Source organism: Micropterus dolomieu, linkage group LG11 (assembly GCF_021292245.1).
Source record: "Micropterus dolomieu isolate WLL.071019.BEF.003 ecotype Adirondacks linkage group LG11, ASM2129224v1, whole genome shotgun sequence".
NCBI classification, from domain to species: Eukaryota; Metazoa; Chordata; class Actinopteri; order Centrarchiformes; family Centrarchidae; genus Micropterus; species Micropterus dolomieu.
The window spans coordinates 10,733,464-10,743,865 of NC_060160.1; the positions used below are offsets into that span (position 1 = coordinate 10,733,464).

General features: G+C 40.3%; 3 protein-coding genes across 5 annotated transcripts in view; 2 read left to right on the plus strand and 1 right to left on the minus strand.

The window, feature by feature from the left end:
- Positions 1 to 425: 425 nt before the first annotated feature.
- LOC123979360 (rab GTPase-activating protein 1-like) lies at positions 426 to 4,641 on the plus strand. The gene is made up of 8 exons (XM_046063264.1): positions 426 to 536; positions 1,168 to 1,248; positions 1,472 to 1,582; positions 2,183 to 2,287; positions 2,401 to 2,484; positions 2,601 to 2,672; positions 2,917 to 3,174; positions 4,408 to 4,641. Exons 1-8 carry the CDS (start codon positions 426 to 428, stop codon positions 4,639 to 4,641), a joined length of 1,056 nt encoding a protein of 351 aa, XP_045919220.1.
- A 463-nt stretch (positions 4,642 to 5,104) lies between these two features.
- ebi3 (Epstein-Barr virus induced 3) overlaps positions 5,105 to 10,402 on the plus strand; it is a 17,318-nt gene continuing 12,020 nt past the window's right edge. For 2 of the 3 annotated variants that reach the window (XR_006827012.1, XR_006827011.1), the window contains exons 1-6: positions 5,105 to 5,320; positions 5,892 to 6,006; positions 6,127 to 6,226; positions 6,655 to 6,772; positions 6,930 to 7,093; positions 7,604 to 7,672. Coding sequence is in view for 1 of the 3 variants with exons in the window: in XM_046061911.1 (XP_045917867.1) it covers positions 5,215 to 5,320; positions 5,892 to 6,006; positions 6,127 to 6,226; positions 6,655 to 6,772; positions 6,930 to 7,093; positions 7,604 to 7,759 (759 nt within the window). In the remaining 2 variants the exon portion in view is untranslated. Of the gene's footprint in view, positions 5,321 to 5,891; positions 6,007 to 6,126; positions 6,227 to 6,654; positions 6,773 to 6,929; positions 7,094 to 7,603; positions 8,051 to 10,402 lie in introns of those variants that run through there. The other variant, XM_046061911.1, reaches the window with a different exon arrangement.
- odf3l2a (outer dense fiber of sperm tails 3-like 2a) overlaps positions 7,896 to 10,402 on the minus strand; it is a 6,427-nt gene continuing 3,920 nt past the window's right edge. Inside the window, exon 5 of the mRNA XM_046061910.1 lies at positions 7,896 to 8,477. Within this exon, the coding sequence (XP_045917866.1) occupies positions 8,132 to 8,477 (346 nt within the window). The 3' untranslated portion in view covers positions 7,896 to 8,131. The remainder of the gene's footprint in view (positions 8,478 to 10,402) is intronic.

The following is a 10,402-nucleotide window of genomic DNA, read 5'->3' on the forward strand; positions in this document are numbered from 1 at the left end:
CACTCATGCCTTCTCCCAACACTGTGTGTAAGTGGCTCTGACTTCTACTCATTAGGTGTTAGTGTGTTGAAGTGTAGCTATGCTTTACCTGTTGGAGTATCTCTCTCTGTTATTCACCTTTGGACTATAAGCAGAGTTTCCTTGTGTATAGACGACTTGGACTTTGTCCTGGTATTTCCTGTTCATGCTCATGTGCGAGACTGACTTTTCGCCTGCATCATTGCAAGGAAAAACAAGATGACTGCATCTTTCTGATATCACTTTACGTCTCTGATTCTCTCATGAGATGCTCTTGTCCAACACTCCTGGTGGATTTTCTTTGATTTCTCTGACCTGAAATCGGAAGATTCACCTGCAAAGGCGTTGTTTGTTTTTTGGCGTTTGCGTGAGCGTTGGCAGCTGCCCAGGCTGCGTATTTGGGCAAGATGATGGAGGAGATGTCCATGACAATGGCATGTCATGCCCATATTATGGACCAGATGAGTGAAGAGGAGATCCTGGCCTGTCTGGCAGATGAAATAGGACCACAAGTCACAGTAAGACTCACTGTTGCATGGATGCATTCACTTACATAAGATTCCACATACTATACAGTCACTTTTAGAGCACCACAAATAATATCAACAGCTAAACCACAATGACAAACCAACCATTAATTAGACCCAAAACTATTGTGTGATTCTAGTAAGTTGTTGGTAAGGGGATGCTGTCACTTTGGCATTAATGCATTGCACCTAAAACGTGCAGAGACAAAATGACACAATTCTAAAGTTTCTATGAGAGTTAGACTGATCCAGAAAAAAATTGCAGCTGCAAGAGTATAATACAAAAGACATTCCCATGCATGACAGATATGTGATTCTAGATAGAGGGAAATGAATTGTGATTGCTCATTTTAGATATTTGAGATTTGGAAATTGTCATTTCAGGCTTTAAAAGCTCCACTATTATTGCCTTGTGCATAGCACATTATCATTCCCCCATGTGCTCAGCCCCATCTTATCTCACTCTTATCCCTATCTGCATCTGTTTTGGGGGCCTGTTCTTGATTTGTCGCGCTCACACACCATCCGGCACCCAGATCTGTTTGGAGGAGATTGCTTTCTTCAGCTCCGTCAAATATGACATTACTGTGTCTTATTAGCCTTGACTCTCTCTCCCCTTCAGGTCCCAGTGAAGAAAGCCAAACATAGGGAAAGCCGGCTTCAAATAATGGATGATGAAGAAGACCCCTTGGACAAATACCTGGTCAGAAAGCTTTCACTCACCTCCAGAAACATACATATTGAAGTCACTCCACTGATAAGCAAGTCCACTTTCTGTCTTTAAGCCTCACCTTTATCCCAGCTCAATTGTATCTTTGACACGCAGCTACACTTTATTTTTCTCTCTCTCTCTCTTTTTAAAATGGCCCTCGTTTGTACTCTCCTGTGTGCTACAGACCCTGATAGATTTTTCCGTGTTTTTGCAGATGGAGAACCGTCGGCTTCAGCAGGCCAGCCTCCGTCTGGAGCAGGAGAACGACAACCTTGCCCACAGACTGATCACCAGCAAGGTCGCCCTAAGGAATGCTCTGGACAAGGTATGATTAGCCGCTGCCCTTCACAAAAAAGGCGAAAGGGGTTTAATTTAAAAATGCAAACTCACCAGTCGAAGGTCTAAGAAACTCTCAAATCTTCCGGACCCTCTCAGGAGATGACCAAACTGTAACCTTCACAAAACGTTTTACATTTCCAGAATTAGAATCCAGCAGCTCAGTCTGCAGGTATGCATGGGCTCAAAACGTCAAATAGTCTTTGTGATTTCTTTAAAAAAGAAACTTAATGGGATAACTTGACCAAACTCTGAGAGACAAATAAACATTTCATTTTCATGTGTTTAAGTCTTCTAACCTTGCTACAAAAGCCTGGACAAAAAGGCAAGATGGACTCTTTAAGTAGTTTTCATTTTGGAGTTCTCCAGGATTATACAGTACAGTAATTTATGAATTTGTACACATGAAGGCCTGAGAATCTGATTGCAATTTATCTGAACCGGTTTTCTTTGACTCTTTGCTTTATTGTTTAAAAATGTACACAAAGCATTCACAAGGCCATGCTGGCCATAGTTGCACATGTGACACAAAAATGACAACTTCATTCATTCATGTATTCGTTCGTGAAAAATGAAACGTTCACTTCAGGCAGAGGACAGAGTGGACCAACTCACCAAAGACCTTCTACAAACCAGACATCAACTGCAGGCCTCAGAAGAGGAGAAGAGAGGGAAAGAGGAGGAAGCTGCAATGGTAAGATTTGTTATATTTATTGTATCTATGATGACTTTCAACACTTCACAGTCATTATAGATTTAACGTAATGGCCCACATGCACGAGTAAAGGATTTGTTCTCTACTTATAGCTGAAGGAGGTGTTTCGGAGAGAGCTGGAGAAGGCTGAGCAGGGAGGCAGAAGGTCGTTGGGTATCATTGCAGACTACAAACAGGTGCAGAAGAATGAGATTAGGACTTACTGTACACCTTGAAAATGATAAATTAAAGAATTATATTAATAAAGAATTCAGTGATGGTTAATGATGTTGATGCTCTGTCTTCTGCTCAGATCTGCTCTCAGCTGACAAACCGTCTGGAAAGGCAGCAGTCCGCCCACAGAGAACAGTTAGATTCACTCAAGGTGAGATAGCTCTCTTTCTGTGGAGCTCTAACTGTCATCCTTCCTACTTTTATCTCTCCTTGTACTGCTGTTTTGCTTTGACTTGAACACCATGTTGTAGGAATTCATTTTACAACCCATTTTTAAAAATCTGCCTCAGTTGCTTCACATTGTTATTGAGGTTCATATACCGGCAGGTGTGAGTGGTTTTTAAATGCTGGATGTCAAGAAAAGTCTTCATCATGTTTCATTTCCACCTCTGCAGAGCGCAGTGAAGGCTTGCTCGCGCTGTCGACACGTTGCAGAATCAGGCGAACCATCCGGCACAGACCAGGACTCAGCAACAAGAGAGGCCCATGGGATGACTGAACCAGGCCGAGATGAGGACAACAAAGGTCCCGCAAAAGCAGAGCAGAGGAGAGACGACCAGGAGAAGGAGTCCCTCAAGGCCCAGGTCAGGGAGCTGGAACAGGAGTTGGCCCAGACCAAACTACAGATGGTGGAGGCCAATTGCAAGATCCAAGTGAGACCAGTCCCATTAAATCATCACACAGCACGTGGAAATATTGGGACATAAAGTACACAAACACATTTTGGAAATCTAAGCATAAATTATCCATATGCATGTTTAAATTGCAGCTGATCATGCATTGTCACTTTAATATCTACAAGAATGCAAATGAAACTTCAAACACACGCAGAGAGCAAGAGGTCTGTACTTGTGGGTACTTTCCTGGGAATATATTCATTGCCTGGCCCCTAACTTAAGAAACTACTTGCCCAACTGTAATTCAATAAGGAGAGATCAACTCCAACTGTATAACAATGTTCACTGAGGTCAGCAACAGAGAAAGACTTTGGCTATTAGACCCCATTGATGTGAAGCATCCTCGTTAAATGTTGGTCCATGTAAAGATAGGAAATAGGACAGCATTTCCCTGTGGTGAAAGAACAGCATCCAAGGACTGACTGGCTTAAAGTGCATTATTACTTTTGGTTTGGATTAGTTTAAGTGCTAGAAAGATATATTAAAACTGTCTCACTGCTTTAAAACGTATTATTCTTGTAGAAATACAAGAAGAATATATAATACACTTTATTTAGAAAGCACTAAAACAAAATACAAAGTGCTTGACAGACAAAAATATGAAATGAAATACCAGAGTGAATGATCACATATAATAAGAAATAAAATAAAAATAAGGAATAATAACAAGAAATTACCGATAAAACAAATAGGCAGCCCAGATAAACGGAGGGAAGTTTTTCTGATTAAAGTGCGTTTTAGAAGAGAATTAAAAGAAGACACTGACTCTGACAGCCTAATTTCCTCGAGCAGTTTGTTCTAGAAGCTCAGGCCCTGATGCAAAAGCTCTGTACCCTTTAGTTTTCAGCCTGGACTCAGGAAGAGACAGAAGAACCCTGCACAAAGATCTCAAACTATGCAAAGGTTCATAAGGGATTAATAGATCTCAAATGTAATCTGGAGCCAGGTCACGGATAGCCTAGTTCATTTTGAAGTTAACCTATTCTACAAGTACAATAGTATAGGCCTGTTATAAGTACATATATTTAAAAGTATGCTTTGATCGTTTTACTTGTAAGTACAATGAAGTGGATTATTTTAATACTGTTAATAATTATACTTATTTTAGAGAAAATCAAAACACAAAGTGTGGTTGTGTACGGACTGAAATGAACTTGTTCTTAAGTGAGGTTCACATTTCTGGCATACACCTGTGTTGTCATCATATAGGAGCTGGAGCACCAGAGAGGCATCCTGGCCAGCAATCTCCAGGACGCAAAGAACAGCTGGATCAGCAAGGCCTTCACCTCCCTGCGGACTTCCAGTGGAGGGGGACTTCTCAGAATCAGCATACCCAGAGATGGAGCTCCTGCGGCCGGCTGGAACCTCCACCGTGGTTCCCTCTCTGGGTGGAGCACCAAGAAGCTGTCGCGGCCTCACAGGGACAACCCAGAGAATGTCTGATAGCTTGAGAACTAGACACAGCGGAAGCATCAGACATGGATTGGAGTATAATAGTAATATATATTTAATGCTGTAGCTCCTATTTCCTGTTTTGTGCACTAGGGGGTAGTCTAGAGCACTGTCATGTCCTCTCTTGTGTGTTCTCATAAAAGTTCTTTTCATATTTGAAAACCAAAATCCATGTACCAAGTGAATGTTTTTTTGTACGTAATTATTTTATTTGTAAACAATATTAAATAAAATATTAAACGCATCTATGACTACTATATTTTTTGTTGTGTGTGACATAAGGAAAGTTGACGCATTAACACGGACGTAACGGTTCTTTCTGAGCGAGGTTTCCTGTGATCTCCCTGTTCCTCTTTCATTATGACCACAGCCGCTTTTAAAGTTGCGCTCAGCTGTTGCTCAAACACAGAGAGAAGAGCCGCCAGCAGACTGTAACGCAGTTTATCTCTGAACTTTGACTCGCAGAGCAACATAAAGCACTGCAGAAAGAAACAAGAGAGCAAAGAACAATAGATTAGAGTAATATCTCGCGTAAGTGAGGGCTGACTACTACCTGAAGCACTGATGGCTGCAAAGGCTGACAGCGCGTGTGTTGCCATGACCCTCCTCATCATGTGTGTTCTTGAAGGCCAAGCGCTGGACCTGCTGAGGGCAACTGCAACGTCAGGGTGTGAGTACCAATCTCTGAGTGGAAATACGCTCGCAGTTTAAAGTTTGTGGTGCTGAAGGTGTGCGTGTGCATTCGGCCTGGATGACATTTCATCAAGAAACCAAAAGCAGACGCACACAAATATTCTTTTATAGTCATTTTACTCTGTTTCTGCTACATGTTTAAGGCTTCTCACGTCACGTCCTGCCATCGTGTTTATCTTCCTGCTACTGGAAAGGACTTTTTGTGCTCTATTAGTGAATAATAATAATTTTATTGAAAAGTAATAGGCTACATTATCAAAAACTGTGATTTGTCATGCTGCTATTGCACACTGAAAATCACACCTCTGTTTAAATGTTTACCTGCCTTGAGTTGGTTGGGGGGTCATTTTTTTCTTCTTTGAGGTATTTTATTTAACATTTCGTTGATTTTACCTTTTAAGCGATAAGCAAACAAGACAAAAAGAGAATTAAACAAATAAGTATGGATCTCAACCTTTTAAAAGTAGACATGAAAAAAGGGAAGCACTTTTTTTTTATTTTGTATTTTATGCTCTTCTCATGTTGTGTGTGATTTCTTCCCTGGTCAGATCCTCCCCCCACTCCCACAGTGCATTGCTGGTGTATGAGCTATCCAAACATGACTCTTTGCTCCTGGCCTGAACCTTCTCGCTCCCCACCAACACATTACATTGCCACCTACAGGTAAATCTGAGAGAGGCGTAAGCTGACCCGAACCACTGACACCTTTTAGTAAAGCAAAAGACTCCAGTTTTTTCAAGTGTCATTCAGGAGCTCATTTACATGTATTTGTGTGTTTGTCAGCGAGAGACACGGACAGCAGGTCACCAAGAAGTGCCATCTCATCCAACCTGGCTCTTCATCCTCTGCTCTGATATCAGCATCTTCATCTTCAACTGAAAGGGTACCAGCTTTATTTACCTTTGCAGCTGTACAGTGCTGAGCTGGATCTCCAGCTAAGGGGAGAATTTCCAACACTCACGCAATCTGATTTTGGCCAAAATTAAACCAAGCACACATCCATCTTGACTGAAGTGATAATATAATAAACATGTTAGGGTTTTATCATCTACTGTTAAATCGATTTCCAAACATGGTCACAGTGGATTGGCTAAGTGTTGGAAAACCCCGTGTCAAATTTCTTGTTATTGCTGTGACAGACCACAGACCAGTTTCAAGTTTGTCTTGTGAGTCTGACGTAAACAGCATGTCAGTAAGAGTGATAAGTAGCATTGTGCTTGGTAATACATTGTTCATTGTAGTGGGTATTCACCTCAGCATCCATCCTCTCCCGCACGTTTTTTATCATATGTTTTTAATGCTTTTTTTTAGCTGTGGCACTGCCAGCTGCCCAACCTGAAACTTCTCACCGACTACATAATCAATGTCACCGCTGTTTATTCTGTTGGAAGCAGCTCTCATCTATCAAGTTTCATGTTGGAGGATATTGGTGAGAAATGTTAAATAATCTATTCTTAAAATATGGAGAGAGCGATGTATGATGCAATTGAAATTCAGTATTGATTGACAATTTAGTTTGATACGGTAATGTAGACACCTTTGTTATTATTTAAAACTCATTTCTTTGTGTGTCTTTCTTTCTCTAGTGAAACCAGATCCTCCCCTAGACGTCCGGGTATCCCCTCATAATGTCAGAAACTTGTTGGTGGAATGGTCTCCTCCCCCTACTTGGGCTAACCTGGACATCCTCCCCCTAAAATACCAGATACTGTACCAGTGGCAAAACAGGGGCACCCCAAAGTCTGTCAATGTAAGAACAATCTTCATCAAAACAAAAGTGCAGCAACAACAGCAATGTGATTTTTTAAACTCTACATTTTACACATACAGTACACAGATACCACATGTGGAAGTTCAAAATCACCTAAACGTTTCAGACAACCATGAAAATGTTTCAGAAAGTCCCTTCATCTGTGGACATCCTTCTCTTTTCAATGAAACTAAGTTTTTATTTTTTTTATTTGTATTTAATACATTTTTATGTTTTACAGTTGTTTATTTGACTCTATCTAATTTTACTTTATTTAAAATGTAATCATCTGGCAGCAGCTTTTCTGTTTGGTGTTACATATGTATGTATATATAAACATAAAAATGTGTATATACACACACACACACACACAATAATTAATCTTGTATTTTTAGAATTGTAAAATTATCATTTAAAATGACACATGGAAAGTCATTTTGTTGTATTTTGATACTCCAGATGTTAAATTTATAGGATTTTAAAGGCTATATCATTCATTTGCTTCTCTAGCTGGGTCCATTTGAGAGCACCAAGGTTGAATTGAAGGGGCTGACACCAGGAAGGCTCTACCTGTTCCAGGTGTGTGCAAAGGAGCTGCTGGGTTTGGGCGAGTGCAGCGAATGGAGCTTACCTGTTAAAATCATCATACCAAGAGCAAGGCTGTAGAGGCTCACTCTTACTTCCTGTTTTATTTACCCAATCTCCTTTTAAGCTAGCAGTAAAGTAAAGCTGAAGAACTGCAAACAGGTTGCATCTTTGTTGTTTTAGCTGCACAAACAATGCAAGCAATACTTATTTATATTTTCTTTTATTTATAAAGGAATAAATGGATATTATTTGTACAGTGTACAGTCACCATTTCCTTTGAAAATACTGTTGGTTTGTGTTGGTTGAGTCATTTGGAGCAACTGATAATAACCATACTGATCAGTTTATGACCTGTTTTGACTCCTTTTAAGAGACATTTTAATATCTTTGTAATCACTGTGTGGCAGCTCCACATTTTTGTGAAAAACTAAGGCATTTGTATTGAATCAATCAGTCAATGACATCCACCACGAGTGGTGTGACAAACTCAGAGTGTCTGACACCCAGAGTGCAGGACGGTGGTTTAGGAAGGTGCACGTGAAACTTCTCTGGGCTGTACGTGGCGGGGCCGGGAATTGTAGAGGAATAATTAGGCCTCTTAGTCCGGCTCTGCATGGAGAAGGACGGCTGGCGCTGGCGGTAAACATCTGGGTTGATGCTGTTATATTTTGCTGGTCCGGGGCTCATGGAGAGGTCTTCGGAGGGAGCTCCGACCTTCCTCCGGGCTGAGAAGCTATAGCTGGCACTGGATGGTTTATTAGGAACCTGGCAGCCCAGCAGATTAGGAAGCATGTAGCTGGAGTGAAGAAAACATTACATTAATGTTTAGCTTCAGAGACTTTTCATTCTTTGAAACTACAGCAACACTATCTCTGTTCTATGTGTTAGACCGTTTCTCTTTCCAAAATCCCCATCCAAGCCCATTCATTCCTATAGAAGACTCTAGCAAATGTTAGTCAAACAGGAGTAAATTTGCTGGGAACTAATTAGGGCTGGGTGATTAAATGATAAAAATAATTATTTCTCAATATAAATATTACAAATGTTCAATAAGTTATCAATTTAATTAAGTTAAATCATGAATAAATCAGCACTTATTTTTTCTATTAAGATATTTATTTTGTTTTGAATAAAGATTTGAATAAGATTTTACTTAATTTTTTCTCATGCATAACTCATTTAAAATGGCTCTCTTCAATGTGAGATCACTGTCAAGTAAGACTTTTATCTTAAATGGTTTTATCTTGTCTGCAAATCTAGATTTTATGTTTTTAACTGAATCCTGGTTGCAGATGAATGACTATACCCAGCTAGGTGAACTGTGTCCGCCTCAATATGATTGTTTTAGTCAACCGAGGGTCAGTGGTCGTGGTGGTGGGCTAGTGAGCGTGTATAGGAAAAATTTTAAATGTTATCAAGTACGCTGTGATGAATTTAACTCCTTTGAAGTTCTCACTCTTAAAGTTGGAGGGCTGCAACCTATCATACTTGTTATAATTTATCGCACCCCAAAACCGCCTGGAGGATTTTTATCAGAACTTCCTGAATTTTTATCTACTCTGGTTTTAAATTATGACAGAATTGTTCTTTGTGGCGATTTTAATATTCATGTTGATGACCCCAACAATGTTAATGCAACTAACTGTATAAATATGGCCACTTCTTTTAACTTCAAACAACATGTCAAAGGGCAAACACATAACCGTGGTCATACACTGGACTTGGTTTTTACCCTGGGTGTCAGCATTTCCTCTGTAGAATTAGTGGACATGACCATATCTGACCACAGATGTATTGTTTTTAGCTGCGATTCGCCTGTTACTCATGCTGCCTCACCAAGCTCCGTGTGTTCTCGCATCTTTAATGAACAAAGTGTTTCAAAGTTTTGCGCATTCTTTCAGAGCCAAAGCCAACACCTGTCTGATTCCAACACCAACAATCTGGTCGATCACTTCAATCATATCTGCTTGTCGTCACTAAATATTACTGCTCCTCTAAAGGTTAGGCCTACGTCTAAAGCTAGTAAGCAACCCTGGATAAATGACAGCATTCGCAGCCTAAAAAGGGAATGCAGGAAAGCAGAGCACAGATGGAAGAAATCCAGTCTCCAAGTCCATTACCTCAGTCTGAAGGATTTATTAATTAACTACAATAACATGGTTAAGGTTGCGAGAACACATTATTTTTCTGAACTCATTACTACACATAAACACAATCCCAGGTTTCTGTTTAAGACTGTGGATCAGCTGGTAAACCCAAACCCTCCTTGTGCCTCAGCTGGAAGTAATGATGACTGTGAATTGTTTTTATCTTATTTTACCAATAAGGTGGTGTCAATCAGAGCCTCTATTACCCCCACCCCCGTGGCCTCTTACTCAGAGGTTCCTCACCAGCAACAAGAGAGTTTTAACCAGTTTTATCCCATCGACTTGTCTGAGCTTTTAAAAGCAGTATCACAAATGAGAGTGTCCTCCAGCCCACTTGATGTAATACCTACAAAATTTTTAATGAAAGTAATAGATTCTGTTGGGCCCCATTTGATCTCTGTTTTCAACAGCTCCCTATCTACTGGTTGTGTCCCTGATTATTTTAAAACGGCTTGCGTGAACCCACTTTTAAAGACACCTGGTTTAGATCCCTCCCTCCCACATAATTTTAGACCAATTTCAAAACTGACTTTTATTGCAAAGATTCTAGAAAGAATTGTGTCCAAACAGCTGC

Excerpts from the sequence above, each read along its gene's own strand:
- LOC123979360 (XM_046063264.1), top strand. The coding sequence starts at position 426 with ATGATGGAGGAGATGTCCATGACAATGGCATGTCATGCCCATATTATG. Across the intron at positions 537-1,167 it reads AAATAGGACCACAAGTCACA|GTCCCAGTGAAGAAAGCCAA; the intron begins GTAAGACTCACT and ends TCTCCCCTTCAG. Across the intron at positions 1,583-2,182 it reads TAAGGAATGCTCTGGACAAG|GCAGAGGACAGAGTGGACCA; the intron begins GTATGATTAGCC and ends CGTTCACTTCAG.